The 25,507-nt window shown below is 31.9% G+C and overlaps 1 protein-coding gene across 1 annotated transcript; it reads right to left on the bottom strand.

Annotated features, from left to right (window-relative positions):
* Positions 1-7,508: 7,508 nt before the first annotated feature.
* On the bottom strand, positions 7,509-8,397 carry LOC115699971 (probable calcium-binding protein CML29). The gene has a single exon (XM_030627518.2). It carries the CDS (start codon positions 8,324-8,326, stop codon positions 7,832-7,834), a length of 495 nt encoding a protein of 164 aa, XP_030483378.1. The 5' UTR covers positions 8,327-8,397; the 3' UTR covers positions 7,509-7,831.
* Positions 8,398-25,507: the final 17,110 nt, after the last annotated feature.

Below are 25,507 nucleotides of genomic sequence, written 5' to 3'. Positions count from 1 at the left end.
CTAGGAATTTATCATTTGTGGGTCGAGTTTTCCTTATTAATTTGGTATTGCTCTCTATTCACTCTTATTGGAGTAAAATTTTGATTTTGCCAAAGAAAATAATTAATAAAATAGAAGCTATTTTTCGTGCTTATCTTTGGAAAGGCCATGATATGTTTCAAGAATCGAGACTTATTGCTTGGGATTTACTTTGCCAATCAAAGATGGATGGAGGGGCTAGTTTTAAGAAGATTGCGAAGTGGAATCTTTTATCCCTTTTAAAGTATGTTTGGACAGTGGCCAATAAGGAGGAAAATTTATGGGTTCATTGGGTACATATCGTATATATCAAAGACAAAATTAGTAGAATTACCAATCTCCTTCCCATGGTAGTTGGTACTAGAAAAAATTGATTGTTGTCAAAGATCAATTCAAGAATCTTGCTAAAACACAACAACTTTTTGGAGGGAAATATCATATTTCTAAAGGATATAAGCTGTTATGTCCAAGCCAAAACAGAGTTTGTTGGAGCCAGGAAGTGTGGGGAAGACTTAATGTTCCCAACCATAGTTTTGTACTGTGAATAGCCATACAAAATAGATTAAGAACAAAGGATAGATTGCTGAAATTTCACATTATTGCTTATGCAAAATGTGTTTTCTACAATACAATATTGAAACAGCTGAGCACATTTTTTTCCAATGTTCTTTGTCATTCAACTGTCTTCAACAAGCAAAAACATGGCTGTCTTGGAAGGCCGAATCAAACTAGCTGCATAAACTTACTCGGTAGATTGTAAAAGTTAAATGCAGCAAGTTTCGCAAGCAGGTTTTTATTGCTGCAATGGCAGCTTTGGTTTATCGACTTTGGCGAGCTAGAAATGAGATTATGTGGAATTCAAGTAATGACAGGGAAACTCAGATTGTAAATAAGACTAAAAATAATGTTAAAGCTAGAATTAGTTGTGTTTGGCCTAAGAAAGTAAAAGTTATAGATACAAGTTGGTTTTCCAAGTCGTATTTGGATATACAGTATAAAAATCAAAAGAAGAAAGAAGAGAAAGAAGTCGTACATGTACAATGGCTTTTTTTTATAGGTCTTCAATTGAGGGGGCTATTTGTTTGTAAGGATATTTTTAGAGTAATGAAAATTTTTCTAATTCATAAAAAAAAAATCTTAACCGTGCCCTAACCGCGGGGCTATTTGTGGTAACTTTTGAGACAATCGTTTTACTCATGCATGCTTACTCTATATTCATGCTTATTATTTTGCTTGCTTGTGCCGCTTGATAGATTGCCTTTAGGACTTTGCAAAGATTTTTGGTTCCAACGGCCAAAACTTTATAAATGAGAAATTAAACCAAAACACGAGCAATAATGTAAATTGTGACACCATAATTTAAAGAGGTTCGGCCTCAGTGTTGGTAAATAGCCTACTTCCCTTGTATTTTATTAATCTTTGTTGTAGGACAAGAACACGCTCTTGGATGAAAGGATTAAAAAAGACAGTGTTTTTGCTATTTGAGTGATAATTTCCAGATCCCCTCCTTGGCTATGTGTGACCCCTTATATAGGGGAAGGGTTGGTGCATCTACTTCAGGAGATGCGACCTTAGTGCTAAAATATCTCAATCGTTTCCTTAATTTTTGGAGGTGGATGAGGTATCATTCATGCAGTAGTATCCCGCTATTTTTGTGGGTTTGTAACCACTTTTGAGCTTTATGTGGGATTGGATGATATTGGAAGAGTGTTGGATGCATCAGGCTATGTGGCGGTACTCCCCTAGGGTGCAGCCTGACCCACCGACCTTAGGGAGGGTGGTACTCACCTCGTGGTGGTAACCCTGTAACATCTCCTCCATGCTCATCGTGTTCTCTTGAGTACTTACTAGTATATAGTCTTGATAATTTGAGTAAGTATTGTTGGAAATATTTTACCAGGATTTAGATTTACTACCAAGTATGTTTGATTAACATCCTAATATGAGTTCTAAAACAATGAAATAAACACATAAGAGTTTAAGAAAACCTTATAGTGGGTGTAGCGGAATATTATGACTCCTTCCATTCAGATCTCTAGCCCTTGATTCCTTTCTGTAGCAGAGCATAATCAAGATCTGAATCTGGATCTCCTTCTCTCCTTCTTTGATGCTGATTTTCCATAGTCTTACATACTATGATTGAGGTACCACTTGATGTGTGTGGGCACTACTCTATCACTCAAGGGAATTTCGAAAACAGAGAAGAAAAGAGAGAGGAAAGTGGTGGCTCAGGAATTCACTCTGAAAAGAATGAGATGCAATTGTGTGTGAAACCTGAAGCCTTTACCTTCTATTTATAGAATACCACATATGGTTAAGGTTGAATATTTACTTGGAATTAAAAAATGAAAAATATAATGAGAAAAGGCAAGTTAAGTGGCCGGCCGTAGCATAGTGGAAACAAGCCTTTCACTTTTTTAACTTTCCTATTTCATCATTTCTAGTTTCTCATTTTCTCAAAGATTGTCAATTCTCTCATTCAACCACATAAATTTCAAATCTAATTATTTAATAACTTAAAAATAATTATTAAATAATATTGTCATTTAATATATTTATTAATTTATACATATAAAATATCTTAATTAATAAATAAACCTAGAATCTCTTTTCTTTACAATTTCACCCTTGCTTAGTGAAAATTCATAAAGTAGACATAATCTAACTTTTAGAATTATAATTGATTAATTAAAATCAATTAACTGAGTCTTACAAGCAGTATGGTCTCAACTAGTATGGGGACCATGGGTCTATATAACCGAGCTTCCAATAAGTCGAATCGAATTTACCAAGTAAATTCCCCAACTTATTAATTCCTTATTGAATCCACTCTTAGAACTTGGAATTACACTCTCAGTCATATAGAACGCTCTATATGTTCCATGATATAGACACGTCATTAGTTATCCATTGTTATAATCCTAATGTGATCAATGATCCTCTATATAGATGATTTACACTGTAAAGGGATTAAATTACCGTAACACCCTACAATGTATTTTATCCTTTAAACACTTAACCCTGTATAAATGATATTTCAGCTAAGTGAAATGAGTACTCCACCATTTATTTTTTGTTTGGTTAAGCTCGGAGGAAATCATCCTTTACTTTCTATTCTCCAAATAGAAGCTATAGATTCCATATTTATGTTAGCGCTCCCACTCAATTGCACTACCGTGTTCCAAAAATATACGTATCACCCTGAGCCAAAAGTAGGCTTAACTAACAAATCAAAGAACACGAATAACACTCTTGAGATTGAACCTAATCATATCAGGATTAAGATCATTTGATCTAGGATCAAAAGGTGATATTGAATTGAATAGATATTACGATAAATTCTAATATATCTAATCAAAGTTCAATATCGGTCCCTTCCGATGTGTACTCCATACATCCGATACTGGTAAACTTTGCCAATGTCCTGGAAAGGACATAACACTTTTCCAAGGTGTAAGAATACCTATCGCTGATTATACCATGTCAGTCTAAATCCAGTGTTCTGACAAATCAGGGAATAAACTTTCGAACATATTATTAAGATTATATTCCACTGTGCTGACAACACTATAATCATTAACAAATTCATATGTTCTCGACTTAAATAGAATTCATACATTATATATATAATCATGAAATAAATCATGTGAACCATGCAACATAAAATGTTATTTCTGATCTTTATTAATAAGTAAATCTGATTATATTGAAATGAGTTTTATTTAGGGCACAAAACCCAACAAGTATTGCACTATCCATGTCATATGTAACAAGGGTGTGATATTACGACCATAAGAGTGTAGGGGGTGGGCATTAACCCCTAGAATAAGTTACTACCCCTGGGTAGATGACCTACCCTTAGGGGGAGATGGCTGTCTAACCCACTTTTGGGGGTAGATACCTATCTCACCCGTGAGAGTATTTAACAACTATAGGGGAAATATAAGAAACCAAAGGATCTTACATGAGCTGACGACAACCATGCACCACATGTGTCTACGTTTGGTGGTAATTACTTCAAAATACCCTTGGGGTAGTTACTCACCCTAGGGGGTGATCGTACCCCTAGGGATAATTACTCACCCTAGAGGTGATCGCTTAAACATACCCCTGTGGGCGGTCACTCACCTTAGGGGGTGATTACTCAAACATATCCTTGTGGGTAGTTACTCATGCTAGGGGTGATTGCTCAAACATCCATGGGGGTAGTTACTCTCCTTCGGGGGTGATTGCTTAAACATACCCTTGGGAGTTTGTTACTTAATCTCATCCCCTAGGGGTAGCAACTTTACATATTTCTCATTAATTTAGTCTCGGATAGTCTCGTGCCACGTGTTATCATACTCGCCACATCACTCCCGTCAAAATTTAGGTAAACAAATTTATTTTAAGAAATACTCATATATTATAGATGGTGATCTTCAATTTTGGAAGATTGGATCGCATTCGTTGGATCATTTTCAGCTTATTTACTACAAAAATTGCATTGTGAAATGGAAGAAATTTTTGGACTAGAAATATTTAGAATTGCGATGGGACTATTACACATGAATAGAAAGATCTTGAAAATAATTTTTTAATGCACTTAAAATTGCGTCAATCAAAGTTGTAATGAGTGAGTTATGGATGATTTACTACGTGAAGATCGATAGCCTGCGACAGGGTGACATTCCTGTGGCTTAGATGATGTTTGATGTCAACATGAGAGCTAGAGATTTTGAAAAACTTGTTCGTAGCATATTTTGAGTCGTCTAAGTGATATAATCGCACCACTTTGATAATTTCTTGATATTGGTAAAGTTGTTCATTGGCTTTTGAAGATTTTTCTCGTTCATAAATTGGGTGGCCCAGGTGATGATTTGCGACCACCTGATTTGTGACTAGTTTTCCAATATTCAACATTGTCATAATGTGAAATATCAAAGTATTTGTTTGACTTTCCACAATTTTAATATCTTATTTATGGTAGAAAACTAACATAATGTCTGACACAAAAGTGAACTCAGATCAATAGAACCATGCACACCAGGTTGAGTGTCAGCATAGGCATTAGGAGCAACTCTTGGGCCCTTCAAGATTCGTTTTGGTATTCTAGTGATGAATTGGTTCGAACACGAGGACTCTTTCCCTATTTTGAACTAAAGTACGAAGAATGCCCAAAATAGAATTGGCATTTGACTGATGAAACCACACACGCTAGGTTGAATGTGAACCTGGGCACTGGTTGGGTTTCAGACCACTAGATTGTCTCATTTGTTATCCAAAAACACTGAGTAAATGCCAGGAAAACATCTTTGGAAAACTCATTAGAAGCATCCCAGGTCAACAACATGTCAACTTGGGCGTTGTAGTTGGGTGATTATGAACTTGGGCGCTGGGTCTAGATTAAAGGTACCTGAAATTCGTCTTTTTGATGCTCGTTGTTCTTTTTGGTGGAAAATACTCATGTAGATTGAGTTTTTTCTAACTCACACGATCGTTACTCAGGAAATAAGAGTCGGTGACTTGCTCCCGGGTGACACATTTCGTCAACCTGGATGCTGGGCCAAGGTTTGCCCCTCCTGGGCACTATTTTTATTAAAAACTTAAGTCCTAGCATCCTTCCTTGTTGGGTTTAAGGATTCAAGGTCCAAAGAAGTTCTAATAAGCCAAACCCTAGTTGTCGTGTCTCCCAAGTTGATTGAGAATGTTAACCTGGGCGTTGGGTGCTCGTACTCCAAATCAGAAATGTTCTAATATTGGTTCTTGGTCTTGTAACATGCTTGTGGCATGTCTCTCATGTGTCTGAGTTGAAAGGTTGAGCAGTTGGCACGAAGATATTGATTTCTAGAATCAAAATTGATGAATTTTAATGCACAAAATATTAACCTGGGTGCTGGGCTTAGCCCCTAGCTCCTAGTTAATTTCTAAGATATCGAGTTGACACCCTCAACTTCCCAGTTCATTGTTTAAGGTTTACTTGACCTTTTTTCTTAGACTTCTAAGGGAAGGTACTTTGGAAATGACTTTGCATGATCTAAGTACCTACCCGAATGCCCCCTTATGTGAACCTAGGCACTGGGCTTGTGCTTAGCTCACAGGTTGACTATCTTGTCTCGGGATGTGGGATTACGAGATTGTCTTCCTTCTTGACACATGTCAAAAATGATGTCCTCGTCATATAGTCTAGTTTTCGGGTAAAATACCACTTTATGCTTTGGAAATGTGGATGTATGAGTAGTGGACGTACGTATCTAGCAGCATGTTTATTCTGATTTCTTACCTTTACTTTTTGTATGGTGGAGACAAGCTAAAATATTCTTTCATTTAAGGACAATGAGGGCACCTAATGTACTGTCCAAACATGCTTTCCCTATTTCCAAGTCAGATCCATTCAAGACTAGAGTCCCTTAGTCTTCCTAGAAGGCAAAGTCATCTTAGAGGTCAAGGACCCCATGGGCCATATTATATCCTAGATCTTTCCTTTTCGGCGCATAATTAATGTTTATCCTATCCCACCTGGTCAACGACCTATTTAGACTTGAGTTTTCTGGACTTAGCTTTGTGATTTATTGCAAGGTGTTAGGTTTATTTTAGACCTGTTTGTGAGTCCTTCCCATCTCATGCCACATTACCTATGGATCTTATAGTCTCGGCGGTAACACGTGTCGTGCTAATTTGGTGGACAACAATCATGAATTAATAAATAGATAATAGAATAATTTTATAATTAAATAATATATATTAATTCTATAATTAATTATTAATGGCAAAATTGCCAAAAAAAAAAAACTTGCATTTATTGTGTGTTAATTTGACATAATGTTATATATTTAAATCATCTCCGATGAGATATATAAAAATTACTTTTTTTTTGGCACAAAAAGTGATTTTGTAATATATTTGCATCAATTTTTAATATTGTACTTCAATGCACAATTAAAAACTTGATGCGAGATTTAATATTTAATTAATGATTTTATTATTAAAATAAAAAACAATAATTTATCTTTAATTTTATTATATAAAACAATAAAAAATAAATATAAAAAGTTGATAATTTAATAAAATAACTAAAGTTTTTAATAAAATATTAAAAATAGCATAAAAATAATTATAAAAACAGTATATTTATTATGATGTGAATCATCATATTATACTGTGTAGGCTAACTCAAATAACCTCAAGTGGGCAATGATCATAGGGAGGAGGGTATGTGGGGTGTGTATGTGGGTGGGGTCCTCGTTTGAATCCCAACTGTGCTTATGTGACAAATTCGAATTAATTTTGGGCAAGTAAACTTTTATATTCTAGTCATAGATCACTAATTTACATCTCCATTAAAAACGGTCTTCGGTCAAAATTAGTACTTGCTTGCCAAATTTGGCATTTTTTTTTCTTCTTAAAAGTGATAAAATATAGAACTACACCCACTATTTTAGCATTCCAATATAGATGTTCTCACGTTGAATTTATAATTTCTGATAGTAATTACTCAATACACAAATATAGACATGCAATAATCGTTATTATTTATTATTGTCCAAAAAGAGTCTCTCTCTAGCTAGGATATATATAAATATATAAATATATATGTCTTACACTTTATATATATTAATGATACACAAACAAACAGGTGATCTTATTAATTATTTATTAGAGTCCCAACAGGGCTCTAGCTAGAATCACCTGAACCGATCATCGACTGGTCAACAACACATAACAAAGCTGGTTTTTCTGCCCATTTCTACATTATGTTTACGTACGTATAACTTGCATGGTCCATAATTTATTTATAATGATAAACATATATATATATATATATATATATGATCTAGAGGAGAGAGGTGACAACAAGATTAAAGTCTTCTAAGCTAACAGCTCCATCCCCATCCATATCCATGGAAGCAATGATATTCTGGCAATCCTCAAGGCCAAATTTGACCACTCCTAAGCTCTCCAAAACCTGAAACAGCTCTTCCCCAGTAACCATATGATCACAAACTCCATCACCACCATTATTATTGTTGTTGTTCAGTGCCTCAGCTGCGTTCATGAGAAAGTTTCCGAGCCCACCAAGCTCCATATTCTTGGTGTTCAACTCCAGGAACTCTTCCAAGCTCAGAAGACCATCCTTGTCCACGTCTGCCTCCTGCATCATAGCCCTAACTTCTTGCTCACCCGGGTTGTAACCCAGCGACCCCATTATGCCACCAAGCTCAGCCTCAGTGATAGAGCCGTCGTTGTTTGAATCAAAAGCTCTGAAGGCCTCCATTAGACCATGGACATGGTTTAGTGTCTCTGTTTGGGCGGTGAGAGTCCCCAACATCTGAGCAATCTTTTCTTTTATTTGTTAGGGCCTTAATAATTTTTTGGATGATACTAGTGTCCCTGCACCTCAATTTATATAATAATAGCCAGAATGAAGGTGTTAAGTTATTCTTTGTGATCCACTTTAGTAATATTGATGTAAAATGTGAGGGAAATGAACAAAAGATAATATGGATAAGATAAGGTAGATTCTTATGCTTCCTTTCTAAGAATATTTATTAAAAGTTACATGTAAAGATAAAGATCGAAGATTCTTATTTATATGAATGCATGCATGCCTTTACATGATGCTCAAGTCTTTTTCGTTGGAAGGATATATAATAAGGGAAACTTACAAAAATACTGAAATTTGGGTTAATTTTTACAAAAATACTGTCACACGGAAATTTTTTCAAAAATACTGTGTTTTATAAAACACCAGTAAAACACAAAGCAATATAACTCAAAACAACACTAGAACACTAGTAAAACACCAGTAGAACACCAGTGAAACTTAACACAGTATACTGCAGCATGAAACTTATAAAAAAACACAGTAAAAAAGTAAAAAATACCGCCTCACCGTATTTTTGTAAAAAAAATGACAAAAATTAGTATACTATGTAAATTTCCCTATAATAAAGGTTTCATACACTAAGGCAAATTTGATTTTGTGCCTTCCAAAACATATATAATTTTCTTTTTGAAAAAGAGTGTTATGGGATTCGAACCCAAACATTGTATAGTATGTCATACACCTTAACCAATTAAGTTATGAATATTTGTTATTTACCATATACTTAATTTTACTTAAATAAAAACTTAACAATTTTTTTAATTTTTTATTTTGGGCCCTCGAAAGATGTGGGCCCTAAGCACAGTCCTAGCTCACTATGCCTAGGGCCAATCCTGGTTTCATATTAGAATGATATTCTCGAACTGCAATATGGGACTGGGACCAATGGTATAAGGTAATAAAGTTCTAACTTTTCAAAGATTTTTATATTGTGGCCTAAATTAAATTTTATGCAAATAAAATAGCCAAATTAACTTAAAGCTATAATACACTCAAAATAGTAATGAATCTTTTTATATTACATTTAAAATGTTAGTAGGGTTGCACTTTGTACATGTTATAGCTAATTCAGCATGCCTTGAATATAAAACTCGAAGTAGATGTAGATTCATTACTATTGCGATACAGAGAATAAACTACTATAAATTTACTGTATCTCTCTTATAATTAATTAATTACTTTTTTATTCTCGCCAATTTAGCCAGCGGGTTGGCTTAGAAGTCTAGTCCAGATATTTGAGTTAATATTTTGGTTCTTTCGTTAAGAGCCACAACTCAAGAAGGTTATTACAAGATGGTTGCAACACGTTCTACACGTGTTGAGTGTTGACAGGCAGACTCCAACAACTAGCCAAACAATTGGGGGCACACCAGTTGATGGAGTTGGAACCGGGACTTTTGCACCCCAAGCGCCAGGAGTAGGCCTCGGAACCAGCTCCTCAACTCTTCCTCCAAGGCCACTATCAACTGCTCCTGGGACTGGCACCAACGACCAGATCCCGCTTGAGGAGCCTCACTTGGAGATAGATGACCCTAAGGAGGCCAATCCTCGACTCAACCAAACTATGGCTGACTTGCAATAACATCTGCGAGACTCTCTCGATAAGAAACATGAATAGTTTCGACAATGGTTTGTAGAAAACTGGAGGAACCATTAAACGCCAATGCGTAAAGCAAGAGAAGCAGAGAGCTAACCTATCTCAACATATTAGAGAGGCTTATTGCTTTAATCGCGAAACTACTTCCCGTAGAGGTATTTCCGAGTTGGTGAGAGAGACCCCTTGTCGACCAACTAGTCACATGGGAACTAGTGCTCAAGGTGAAACCCTTAACGCTCAAAACACCACTACTACACCTAGTAACTGAGCGAGTACTAAGCAAATACCAAGCATGGAGACCTCCCAGAGGGAAAGTACCTTTGAGCAAGAGCACGAGAGGACTCAAGCTCGTGGGCACAAACCAATGGGCCCTCCACCTAGTGTTGAACAACCTCGCAACAATGAGAGAACCAACAGGAATCCTCCAAAAAGTCCTTCTCATTGTTCTCAAGAAACAGATCTTGAGACCTTGCAACGGGAAAGGGACCTGCTACTCAAGCTAAAGGAGGTAGTAGGAGACACTACTTGGAAACTAGAGGCTATGAGATCTGATGGGTAAGGACTAAAGAGCCACTTCATACTTGAAAATACTTTTGAGATGAAAGGGGTGAATTATATCGTTACTTTGTCTGTGGCCCTGATGGCTAACAGTGTGAGTACTTCCCTCGAGGGCATGGAGAGAAATTAAACCTGAGCAACCAATTCAATTCTTTTCACACTTATAATCTGGCTAAAGACTACTTCGAGGGAAGTATCCACTACATTGCTCCAAATGAACACTCCCACAGTGGGTCATCCCGAGACGATGCATAGTTCATTCTAGAGGACTCACTAAAGTTGCCTTCACAACTTTGTGATTAGGAGACAACAACAAGATCCAAGTCGACCAGAGTATAAGATCAGTCTAGAAGACCAAGAGACTTGTGTGACCTCTTAACCAAGAAGAGAATGGTGGATGCAGGAACTTCTAGAGAAGGCCCTATTCGGGTAACAGAAGCTCCGACTGCGATGCAAAACACCACTCATGGGGTCAACTGGGCATAACTCCACACCTTGGCTGCTTTAGTGAAGGAGATCACAACTCTTAAGTTTTCTGAATTTGAGTTCGATAGAGAGCAACGCTCACCACTCTCAGAAAGAATTAAATCTCTTCCAATTTCTCTTAGGCTCAAGAGCCCTTTCTGGCATCAATACACAAGGAAGGAAGATCCATTATTTCACAGCCACTACTTTGAAGTGCAGACCAATCTACAAGGTGTGAGAGACGATGTTAGGTGCTGAATCTTGCTTGCCACACTGACAGGCCTAGCTCAAAGGTAGTACATCAAGCTCTCCATTCGTTTAATCAACTCATGGAAAGATCTAGTGGATGCTTTTGGCAACCAGTTCGCTCCTTCCTAAAAATGGCAGATTGAGCCCAATGATTTGATAGACATCAAAAAACAGGAAGACGAGCACCTTAAGGACTGCATCGATCCAACGGTTCTTAGAGGCAGTCAGTAAGACCAAAAGTCTTAGCGAGGATGCAAGGGTTATGAGACTCGTAGTCGGGCTCAAGGAGATGAGTCCTTTATGGTTCGACTTTCGTCTCAAGGTGGTATACACCATGAATGGCTTCTTAGATAAAGCAAATGGCTTTATCTAACTTGCAGAAGTCGTTTCCTGACCCAAGGGCTCAAAGAGTGGCAATAATAAGTCACCAAACACTAAATCCCCTCCTACTAAAGCGCAAGGAAATGAGAAGAAGGGATGTTCGAACGAAAGAAAGAGAACCAACAACGGTGGTAAGTCAGGCAACTCCCCCGGTGAAAAGAAGCCCAAGACTATAGGGGCAAGCCCTTACGAGATTATGAGCCTCACTTCACCATTTACTCCATTCTCTTAGCTCCAAGAGAGGAGATCTATACGACCACACAATCAACATTGTCATTCTGCATTTAATGTAGATCTTTGGATTTTGCTTCATAATGTGAATCAATTTCATCAAAATTGAGGTAAAAAGCATTCAGACCTACGAGCCATCCAATAAGTAACATGTAATATATAACGTCATGATTAAAACTCTTGGAGGAAAACGAAAGGACACCCTATAGCAAGTCCTAACTTACAGTTAACCTAGTCTTAACCTCGTACTTTGCGACTTACCGTCGACCCAATACACTACCGAACCTGCAAAAATTAAGCAAACAAATAGAGAGAATCAGCCTCAAGCTCCTATACTCACATTATAAAAATTTGAAAACCAATACATAAATTAATATGCATAAAAACATTTAATTTTCAATATTAATATTTGTTATATTATTTTATAATATAATAAGTGTAGATTAAAATGTAGTAATACATATTATTATGTGAATAATGTGTATTAAGTGTTTGGTAAATAAATTATGTAACATATAACCTAAAATTTAACCTACACTTTATAACATGGAGAGGAGTTACAAAGTTAATTGCTTTTGTAACTTCTTTTGGTTGATCATAATATTGTGTAATAAGAGAGATGTTACACAAATTGATGATAGGATTCAAATATTATAAAATATAGTTGTTACAATTATATTAATGCTCATTATATGAGAGAAATGAGATGTTGTGTATTTGAATTCTAAGTGATCACCTATACATTATAAAAGGAGGTCTTTGGTGCTCATTTGAGAGAGAGAGAGAGAGAAAGAGATGAAGTTTTTCTATCAAGAAAGCACATTGTTAAAAAATCCTAAGGCTTGATAATTCCCAAAGCTATTTCCTAGAGAGTTCCCTTAGTGCTTAGAGATAGGGAGAAATAAGCTTTTGGACAAAGGTGTAATACCTTGTTCAAGTCATGGTGATCCCCACTAATCTACACTCAAGGTTGTGAGTGAGTATATACATATATATTATTCTCTAGTTATATATATACATATTTTATATTACATGTGTTCTTATCTTCTTCTACATTTCTTATATATAATATATATATATATATTGTATATGTATTGTATATTATGTTGTTGTAACATTTATTTAATCTCTTTGTTGGTCCTTGTATTGTATTACAATAGAGTTGTAATATCTTGATTTTCTTCCATTGCAATAATATCTCTAACAGTCAAAAGCTTATTTCTTTTCAATGGAAGAGGTGATAAATCAAGATTTTGAGAATACAAGGATAATAGATTTTATGTGAAAACCATTCATGGGTGAGCATGGTGGTATATATTATGTGATTTACTATTTTATATTATAGTGATATATATGATATATGAGTTATATATATGAGATCATGTGTTTGTATCATATTAATATATATAGTAGTATATCATATGATATTTAAATTTTATATCATGTTATTATATGTATATATGTGAGATATATAATATATAACATGTATATATGAGTAATATATATTATATATATGTAGAGCATGTGATATAATATATATTAGTGAGATTAAATATGTAGAAATAATTATTTTCTATGTATTTATATGAGACATACATATATAATATATATTATGTGTATATAATATATATTGTGTGTATATAAGATATATCATGCATGTATATTAAAGTATATAAATGTTATATATGTGTGAGGTATGTAACATATATAATTGTGTATTTATATATATTATGTGTATATGATATATGATATATATAACATATATGTTTATATAATTAATATTATGTATGTTACATATATATTATATTAGTTGGCATAGAATTATTATTTGAGAGTTATAATTATGAGAGTTATATATTAATTTTGTACATTAATATATAAATTATATAATGTATATGATAATAATATTGATAGTAATATAATAGTGTTTATTACTATTGATGTGGAGATTATTATCATATACGTATATTGTGAATAAAGAGAATTTAAAATTCTTTTTCAATAGTGATTTTGAGAAAATAAATTGTAACTTGTGAGAAGGTACATTCTTTGAGAATAAAAGCGATAATTATCTCATTTTATGAGATAAGAAAAGTGAACCATAAGAGTTACACTTATGAGAATTGTCTTGTCATAGCAAGAACAAATTGGATCAAAAGTGGATCCAAACTTGTGAAATGAGCCATAAATTGGAAGAGCAATTTTGGACTCAAAGTAAATGAATCAATGTGGATTCAAAAATTGTGAAAAGATAACAAAATTGAAGAAACAATTTTGAATTTTAAATAATCAAAGTGGTGATGTTAGTTTGATATTTTAGTTTTGTTGAGAAAACTAAAAATATCAAATGATATTTTTTAAGGTGACCTTAAAAAGTCATTCCAAGAGGAAATACACAAAAGTGATATTTTATATACACTTTATGCTAGAAATGTGGGGATGAGCCACAAATTTAATCAAAATGTGTTGAGACATTGTTGATTAATTTATTTGATTTTGAATTCAAATTCTAAATCAAGTTTGGCTATGTGCATAAGTGAAAATATTGACATATTTGGTGTCAAATTTTTGGTAAAAATAATTTGAAGAAGGAAATTAAATTTAAGAAAAATTATATAGAGACAAAGTGGTCTTCTATATTTTAAAATCAAGATATTGTCTTGATAATGAAATGTGAAAGTGTGGGGGTGTATACTCTAATATGAGAAAGTTTAGACATACTTGGTGTCTAAAAATAAAATATGAGAATTTAGACAAATTTTTTGTCTAAATTGGTGTATTTTTTATATGTTTGATATATAAAAAATATTGAGAATTTGAGTTGTGTGAAAATTAATCTTTTACGATTAAATTTTCAAAGCTTAAGTACTTAAGGAGAAAAGTGGTCACAAAGTGAACACTATATTTTGGCATGCATGATTCACATGGAATCAATAGTGAGAGGTTATAACAAATCGCTTAATCTCCGTACAAGATTAAATCATGAATTTTCGAGGGATGGGACCAAAACTCCCTTAGTGTTTTGCTCATTGATGGTAACCTATCTTAACACTAGTAAAAATATAGTCTTAAGTTCAATAGGTAATAACAAGTCAATAGAGTGAATATGGTACTACTCAATTGTCCCATCTATGGATGAGTACATGTTGTGAAAATTGAGGGTTAAAACCGAAAAGTTTTTTAATGGAGCTTAAGCTTAAGAAAATTCACTTAAGCTTAAGAAGTGTCTAAAAAAAGGTGAGACACTAAAACTTCACCTATATGGACTAGAGGTGGTGCCGCCTCTTATGAGAATTGGTAGTTATTCTCTAGAGAGTCCATGAATGGGAATTTTGCACATGGCCATTAACAGTGCAAGAGCGAGACATGTGGTCTCAAGTGAGCATTAGCAAGGGTGTGTGTGTTCTCACCGGTTTGAACTAAAAGAATAGTGGTTCAATGCTACAGCAACCAACATTTCATCAAACTTTGTGACTACACTAAGGTAAAATTCAAGTCGAAAGACATTTTACCTAATGCACCTAAACAAGACTTCTTTGAAAGTGTGTATTTATTCAATCAAAGTGGGGGAATGTTATATTTTGATTGATTAAATAAATGTTACAAGTGTGTTACAAGTGTGTCCCACATTTTAATCTAGTGAGGGATTGTTATATTATTTTATAATATAATAAGTGTAGATTAAAATGTAGTAATACATATTATTATGTGAATAATATGTATTAAGTGTTTGGTAAATAAATTGTGTAACATATAATTTATTTAACCTAAAATTGTAACCTACACTTTATAACATGGAGAGGAGTTACAAAGTTAATTGATTTTGTAACTTCTTTTGGTTGATCATAATATTGTGTAATAAGAGAGATGTTACACAAATTGATGATAGGATTTAAATATTATAAAATATAGTTGTTACAATTATATTAATGCTCATTATATGAGAGAAATGAGATGTGTATTTGAATTCTAAGTGATCACATATATATTATAAAATGAGGTCTTTGGTGCTCATTTGAGAGAGAGATGAAGTTTTTCTATCAAGAAAGCACATTGCTAGAAAATCTTAAGGCTTGATAATTCCCAAAGCTATTTCCTAGAGAGTGCTTAGAGATAGGGGGCACTACTACAAAATTAGCTTTTCCCAACGGTTTATAACTGTCATTTATATTATTTCCCAACGGTTTCTAAAACCGTTGGCTATGTGGGTGTCATAAAAATACAGAATTTTAAAAGACGGTTTATAACTGTTGGGAAATATCACTTTAAATGACAGTTTATAACTGTTGAGAAAAATCACTTTAAATGACTCTTTACAACTATTGGTAAAAATATTTCTTTTTTTATTTTTTTAATTGCTGCTATTATATTTACCTTCTATTTAATCTGAATTTATATTATTAATAATATATTATTATTTTTTTAAAATAGTAATTAACATAAAGAGAGTTCATTCATCAATTAAATTTTAACAAAAAAAAATATGAATTTTATTCACATTAAATCTGAATAGTAATTAACATAAAATCTGAATAATGTTATTTACAATAAAAAACATATACATTTACTTTAACCTAAAAAGAAAATATAAATAAGCTTTTGGACAAAGGTATAATACCTTGTTCAAGTCATGGTGATCCCCACTAATCTACACTCAAGGTTGTGAGTGAGTATATACATATATATTATTCTCTAGTTATATATATGTATTTTATATTACATGTGTTCTTATCTTCTTCTACATTTCTTATATATAATATATACATATTGTATATTATATATGTTGTTGTAATATTTATTTAATCTCTTTGTTGGTCCTTGTATTGTATTACAATGGAGTTGTAATATCTTAATTTTCTTCCATTGTAATAATATCTCTAACAATATTTGTAAGCAAAATACAAAATCAATGCTAACGAAAAAAAAAGGAAGATGATATAAAAAATAATTAAAATTAGGGTATGATATATATGGCTATGAGAAGAATTAGAGTGATAATATATGTTTATAAATTATTATTTGAGTTATGTGGGAAGAATGGAAGTGATATATATAAATATATAATAGGTTTATATGATTTGAAATTTAATTTGAGATATTTAATGAAATTTTTGTTAAATGATATGTAATTTATATGTTTATATATATATATATATTAAAAAAGGTTAATTTCACAAATGCACAAAAATAATAAAAAACCAATAAAAATACGGTTTCACGAACTTTTAAACATTTTTACGATTTTTTTAATTTTATTTACATAAAATACGATCTTTTTATGTTGAAATTTTGTTTATTTGTTGTTAATTTTTTTGTTATATGTATGATATTTTTTGTTGTTATTTTGATGTTATTTTCATGTTACTTTTATGTTATTTTCTTGTTGATTTTATGTTGTTTTCGTGTTATTTTTTGGAAAATCGTAAAAATGTAAAAAAACATTCTTTGAACGTAAAAATGTAAATATTTTACAAAAAATGGCGTCTTATTCCTATTAAAAAACTACGTGATCATTGATATTTCAACTTTATATAGGGACTTTTTTATTTTTACATTTCAAGACAGTTTTTTTTTTTTTTGTATTTTTACGAAATTTTACATAAAAACCCCTATTGCAACTAACAGAGCAACCTAAATTGTAACCAAAGATCGTATAGCAACCCACATAGAAATCACCAAAGAAATCACCGAAGAAACCCAAACTGTAAATTTTGAAAAAAAAAATTAGAAAAAAATAGTATATATATGGGGTAATTTTCTTTTTATATATATTTATATATTTTAAAAATAATAAAATAATTAGTAAATAAATGTTTATACCATAGTAGAAGATTTTTTTTTAAAAAAATAATAAAATATAATTAGAAAATAATTTCAAAAAAAGCCAAAACTTTGTTAGAGTTATCATTTATTTAAAACAATAAAAATAAATGAGTGAGTAAAAAAAGAGTAAGTGATGAGAATTAAAAAAGTTAATAAACCAAATATCATTTTTGAAAAAAAAAATAAAAAGATAAAAAATGAGTAAATTAAGGAGTAAATAAATATATTTTATATTAATTAATATTTCTCAAACTAATAAAAAATAAAATAAAAAAAAAAGAATTAAGGGAAAAATAAATAAAACTATTTTTAGAATACCAACCTCATACTTCTCCTATATATAAATATCTCCTATATATAAATATATATAGATTAAACTAAACACAAAATTACAATACTTTTAGTACAATCTAAATCTTGTCTAGTTCAATACAATCCAAATCCAAAGTTCCAAAGAGACCCATTATATATTAATAGTATTAATAGTACTACTTCATGCCATCATTCATTGGTTCTTATTAATTGCTCGTTTATTTTCCTATATATCATTTTCGATGTTTCTATCGTTATTGTTTTTGTATTAGGGTAAGATATGTTACAGGGTTCCAAACCGACCTTTTTTCTGAATTAGATTTATCCCAAGGTGAGTGTTAGCACCCTAAGAATTGGGGCAAAATGGCTGCGACATTAGAGGTCAAGCAACTACATAACAAAATATATTTGTAATTTAGTACTCTTCTTTACAATTTTATCATTAATTTAGACCCAATTCATTTCCTAGCTCCAAGTGTACACACTTGTTGTTTGGCTTTTTTTTTAGATTATTTTAGATCGATCAAAAATTAACTTAATTATAGTATTGTAACTTTTATTTGTGTGTGGACTGAGGGATCTTCTTAAAACATTATTTTATAGATTGATATATATGATTGTTTTAAGGTGGGAAAATTAAAAATAAATAAATAAATAAATAAATAAATAAAAAATCTTATTTGTAAAGCATTTAATAGTTTAGGGTGATTCTACACTGCGCTCCTTAAAATGGATGTATTGATGCACCCTTTACTTGTTTCAGCATCTAAAAAATTTTTTTAGTCTAATTTTTTTCATATTCATGTACGTTATAGCTATTTGAGATATCCTACAAAATTTTAAGAAATTCGGAATAATTTACAACATAGAAACAATGTTAAAATAGTCTATTTTACACGTGTATAAAATAAAATAGTCACGCGTGCAACACACTACTTGAACGCAATTTTCGGTGTATTAAACTTTTCCAAATTTCTTAAAATTTTGCAGGATGTACTTAAATAAGTATAATTTACATGACCATGAGAAAAAAATTGACTAAAAAATTATTTCGGATACTAAAACAGATAAAGATGTATCAGTGTATCCCTTTTAAATGATGCATTATAGAATTTCCCAATAGTTTATTCTAATTGAACAATTGTATTGTAATACGGTAGTTAATTTTGGGCAGTATAGAGTTAGTGGTCTAACATGACTAAGCTATGAGAGGGTGAGATAAGATAACATTTAATAAATTAAGTATAAACTTCTTACTATTTCATTTTTACAAGCCAACTATAACTACAAACTTCACAAAAATGTATATATATTAAAATTAAATTAAATTTATTAAAATTTGGACAAAGCAAAAAAATAAAACCATTTATTAGATATTGGTAACTAAATAATATTGCAATAAATAAATAAACAAAATAGAAAGTATGAATATTATTTACTAATATATTATGTTTACTAGGGGGTGTTTGGTACGAGTTGTTCAAAATAATTTAATTATAGGAAAATGTGTAAACTACGTTTGGTTGTGTAGGGTAATATATAAGCATATTTCTGTTAATTAAATTACAGTTTGGTTAAGTACATGAATCTTATATATTATTTTAAAAAATTAAAATAAAAATATTTTTTATTATATATATTTAATGTTAATTATATATAAAAATAAAATAATTATTTATTAAAGAAATATATTTATTAATTAGTAAATATTAAATTTATTGTATTTTTTATTAATTGAAATGAACATTTCTGTGTATTTTATCACTATGTTATTTATTTTTGTTTGCAATATCATTTATGTATACCATCAGCATAAAATTTATGTATAATAAATATATATATGTTATTGCTAATAATATAAAAATAACTCAGTTAAAAAAATCGATCTCACAGACTAAATGTATATTATTGGTATTAAAATTTATTTATTAATTCAAAAATGTTATTCAAATTAATATAATGGAATGTAATAATTAAATCTTACAATTTTTTAAGGTATCAACATTACCTTCCTCAAAGGTAGTTATATTACTAAAGGAATAACATTCTAAGGCTAAACTCTCAAAACAAATAAATTAATATTTCACTTTATCATTCTCTTGTTAGCATTGACCCATTCTAAACAGCGTCTAAAAGTAACAAAAAAAATATCTTATATAAAAGATTGAGAAAGAGAGTGGGAATCAATTTATTTGCGAGATGGAAGATCATCATTCTAGTGATGAGAGAGTGTGTACGTAAGATTAATATATTTAATATTTTTGAACCAAAAAGATAAATTTTAATCCCTCATAACTCATTTTAAGAATTAATTCAATAATAAAGAACAATAATCATTTATATGAAAATGCTTAGATAGAGTCACGAAAAATATCTCTACATACAGACATTTTTTTTTTTTTCATTATGTGTCATTCTATTATTTTATACTATTAGTTAATTAATTTTTTTTATATTTTTTTTTTTTTTAAAATAATTTAGTGACCCTTAATAAAAAAATTACTAATATTTAATATTGTGGACTCTTAAATCTAATTTATTAAAAGATCTTCAAATGAGGTGTTTACATGAGAATTTTTTTTTTAAAGAAATACTTCTGCAATGTTTTTGTTTGATATATTGTGAAACTTGAAGATTGAACATTATGAACACATTTGACATATAAAACTAAAGTTTAAATATATGTGATTGTACAATTAATTACTCAAATAATATTTTTTTTACCACAGTTTGTATGACTCTGTTAGTATGGCTTTCGATAAATATTCGATATAAATATTCTTCACTTGAATGTTACTTATGTTGTATCAACTTACATATTGTTCACCAATCAAGATGCTATTAAAAAATTCTAATAACCTATGACTCATCCTTTAATCATCTACATATAAAAGAGAAAAAGTGACATATATACGTATTACATTGATCAAATGAAAAATATTGTAGAAGTATTTCTTTAGAAAATAAAATAAAATTTTTTGTATAAGACACCACATTTGAAGATTTTTTTTGTAAATGAGGCTTAAGAGTCCACAATTATTCATTTGAGAGATGCTTCTGGTACTTTGAGAACTTGGGAGAATGGTTTGGGGGATGTTATGGTGGATTACTTTAATGAAATTTTTAAGGCTGAAAATGGCGTATGGGGAGATTTTCTTGACTGTGTGGTGTCGAGGGTCAAAGAGGAACACAATCAAAGTTTGCTTCGGCCCATTCACTACAACATTTACCGTTATTAGAGGCGGAGGAGTCCGCTGGTAATAATCCATTAATCCGCTGGTAAAGGGTAATAGCGGCGGGACCCGCCGCTATTACTCCGCCGGTACTACTTGGTCATTAATAATTAGTATTAGCGGCGGACTGACACTCCCACCGCTAATAATAGTGTCAGATTTATAATGTGATAGTATTATTAGCGACGGATGAGTCCGCCTGTAATACTTTTTATTTTCTTAAATAAATTAATATTTGTTTCTTTTAAATAACAATATAAATTGATTAATATTAAATATATTTAAAATTAAAATATTATTCATTAAGTAATATTAACAGCATAAATGCTATATAAAAATATTTATCATTCAATATTTATTTATATAAATATTTAAACATTACATACTTACACAAATTAAATAAGTAATATATACATTTTAACATTCACATAACTAAATAAATAATCATGAGATCTTCCATACAAAAAAATCATGAGATCTTAATTTCTTACAACCGGATTATCTCTCAAATTCTTTATAAACATATAAATATATATATACTCTTACAAAAATTACATAAAAGTGTACAAATGAAAAATATTTTCTCTTCAAATCCAATGCAATATCTTCTATATTACCTGCAGACAAAATAAACTTTATCATCATATGAAAGTTTTATTATATTATTAAAAAGACATTATAAACCAATAATAAAAATTTAACACTAAAAAAAGAAAAGTTCACTAATAATTTACAATTATTTTTTACTAAACAAAGTTTCTCCTAAAGAAACTCAAATTTCTTAAGTCAACCACTTTCTAAACAAACCAACAGTGTTCACTCATAAAATTTAGAAATACAATACAAAAGCTCACATGTACACATACCTATTCGAAACACAATATATATATATATATAAACACACAAACATTCATATACTTTCTAAATCTACAGATCTCTTAGATTTACAGATCTGACATTAGGGAAATTTTGCTTCTTATGAGTTGAAAAAGATTAAAAGAAAAAGAGATATTGAAAGGCCAAATGAAAGAGGAAAAATTAACTTTTCCTAATATTGTAATTGAAAAAAAAAAGAAGCTATATTTAGAAATATATATATATATATATATAAACATATATATATACATATATATATACCTTAATATTTGAGAAATGGAGACTTGACTTTGATTTTGGTAATGGATCTGAGCTGACGAAGGAATATGGTAGGTTTGGGTGAAATTATCTAAGATTAGAGATGAGGGTTTTTGTGGGTTTGGATTTTGAGATGAATATACACACATGAATAAAGAAGAAAATAAGTTCGGGAGGCAATGGACACGTCAAGAATGGTGGAGGTGGTGGGTTTGTTGGTGCACTGGTCCGGATGATAGCTTGTCGACGATCTGGAGGAGCAGAGGGACAAACAGTCCCAAATAGAAGAGACGAAGAGGATGGGAGAGATGATATATTAGGGTTTTCATATTGTTTTATATATACAAAATGGATTAGCGGCGGAGTCCGCTGCTATTAGTCTTTCCCGCCGCTAATTCTAAAACAACAATAAAAAAAAAATTAACTGTAATAGCGGCGGAAGGTCCGCTGGTAATATGTTTTATGTCCGCCGCTAATAATTTTTAAAATTAAAGCCCGCGAATTTTCCCGGTTAATTTTTGAAATAAAATCCCCTACACTATTAGCGGCGGGCTATCCGCCGGTATTAATAAATGCCCGCCGCTAATGAATTTTATATTTATTTATTAAAAAAATAATAAATAAATACATAATAATACCGGCGGACCCCTACATCCGCCGGTATTAATCCCATTATTAGGGACGGATGTGGCCCGCCGGTATTGTGTCCGCTGGTATTAATGCAAATTGTTGTAGTGATTGTTGATCAAGAAGTGAAAGATGTTGTCTTCCAAATGCACCCTGATAAGTCTCCGGGACCAGATGGTATGAATCCTAAATTCTTTCAAAAATATTGGAGTATTGTTGGAAACGATGTGATAAAATATGTGAAGGATTTCTTTCAAACTGAAGAGATGCCGGAGGGGATGCAAAATACTAATATTGTGTTGATTCCTAAGAAAAAGAAACCTAATCTGATAAGTGAATTACGACCCATTTCTTTGTGTAATGTTGTTGCTAAAATTATCACCAAAGTCCTAGCAAATAGGATGAAGAGTCTTCTTTCAGAGGTTATTTCAGTTAACCAAAGTGCGTTCATTCCAGGGAGGCTTATTACTGATAATATAATGGTTTCTTTTGAGATTTTGCACTATCTTAAAAGGAAACATGTTGGTAAAGATGGTTATATGGCTTTGAAGTTGGACATGAGTAAAGCATATGATAGAGTGGATTGAAACTTTCTTTGTCCAATGCTTTCTCGGTTGGGGTTTGATGAAAAATGGGTCCGTCTCATATATGGTTGTCTTTCCACAGTGCAATACAATGTTGTAAGCAGTGGCTACACTCTTGGCCCTATTGTTCCTAGTAGAGGGCTTCGGCAAGGCGATCCAATCTCACCTTATCTTTTCTTGATCTGTGCTGAAGGTTTCTCAGCTCTTATTAGAAGATATGAAGAAAGAAAATGGATTCATGGATGTAAAGTGTCGAATGGTGCTCCGTTGGTTTCCCATATGCTTTTTGCGGATGATAGTTTTTTGTACTGTAAAGCAACGAATGAGGAGGTCTCTTACATTATTAATCTTTTGGAGAGCTTTGCCAAGGCATTGGGGCAACGGGTGAATTTTGACAAATCCACTATTTTTTATAGCAGCAATACTACATTAGGGTTGAACATTAGGACCCGGCAACCCGAAAAATCCGACCACCTGCCCCGACCCGATGCCGAAAAAGCCGAAAAAACCAAAGTCTGTATTGTCGGGTCGGGTCTGACCCGAAGAAGCATAATTCGGGTATCGGGTTCGGGTTTCAAAAAGCCATTGAATTTTATTCGGGTGTGCACCCGAGACCCGACCAGAATATATTATATATAAGTATATATTTAATAATTATTATTTTATTTTTAATATTCTTAACTAAAAAAAAAAAGCAAAAGTAAAAAAAAAAATAAAAACTAACAAGTAAAAATCTAATTAATGATATACGCATCCCAATGTCACTATCCCATCCCATTATACCATTGTTACCTGTACAATCATATTCATTATTAATAACCTTTGGTTTCTCCTCTCAAGTCCCAAACCCAATCGTGATCTGTTCTTCTCCAAAAAAAAAAAATCAACATGTTAAATTAGTTTATTTCACATTTTAGGCAGCCTAAAAAATATATTAAAAATAGAAAAAATTGATATTTTTAAAAAATAAAGTATCATTAGGCCTAAAAAATCTTTCAATCGGATCTCAGACGAATATACTAAACCAATCAATTACTGATAACAGCCAGACAAGGAGGCCTCCAGGTGAATTAGTCTTTAACAGATTAGGCCCCGTACATGATTTGAGAGATGATCTTAATCGTAGAAGGGGACATGATGGACGATACATCCCTCCCAATATTTAGCCAACCAATGTAAATAACTATGTGCCCGGTAATGTTCTAAGGGATCCACAAGTGATACAAGTCGGTCAACATGCAGGTCAAGTTGATCTAGTGTTGCAAGCCCAAATATATAAGCTTAAGAGCCCTGTACGAAGCCTGACTGGCCCAAAACTCACAAACCTTAAACTTGATCGTACTAGGGGATCACCCTTCTCATAAAAAATTAACGCCCTTTGATCTGCTGCACAAGTTCAAAATGCCAACATAGAAAATGTACACGCGCAATGAAGATCCTCTGTCCCACATCAAGTACATTGAAATGCAAATGTACTTGGGCAGCAAAGGGTGATGTACAGTGTAAAATCTTTCCAGCTACCTTGACGGAGGTCTTCCAGTAGTGGTACTTCAAGTTAGCTCTAGAAAAATTTAACTCGTGGAATTCCTTCATGGTGGAATTTCACACATAGTTCTCCTTTTCTAGGCAACTCTCATCTCACTTAGAAGACCTGGTTGAAGTAAAGCAAGTATTAGGAGAGCGTTTGAGGGCTTACGTTAGTAGATTTATGATTGATGCCATAAACATGAAAGGATTAACCATAGAAGGGAGGTTGGCCGCCATCCTAGGAGGAATTGAACATCTGGAAGAATTATAGAAAGACATTAAGAGGCTTACTGTAAGATCAATAGGAGAGTTTTTAGATTGAGCAAATGAGTTTATAAAGCTTGAAGAAGTTATTTGGCGTGTAGATACAGTTGGTCAGAAAAAGAGCCAACCGCACACCACT

The sequence above is a fragment of the Cannabis sativa genome, chromosome X (assembly GCF_029168945.1).
Source record: "Cannabis sativa cultivar Pink pepper isolate KNU-18-1 chromosome X, ASM2916894v1, whole genome shotgun sequence".
In the NCBI taxonomy this organism is placed as follows: Eukaryota; Viridiplantae; Streptophyta; class Magnoliopsida; order Rosales; family Cannabaceae; genus Cannabis; species Cannabis sativa.
The sequence above is the reverse complement of the archived record's forward strand: the minus strand, read 5'-3'. Positions and strand labels throughout refer to the sequence as shown.

Excerpts from the sequence above, each read along its gene's own strand:
- LOC115699971 (XM_030627518.2), bottom strand. The coding sequence starts at position 8,326 with ATGTTGGGGACTCTCACCGCCCAAACAGAGACACTAAACCATGTCCAT.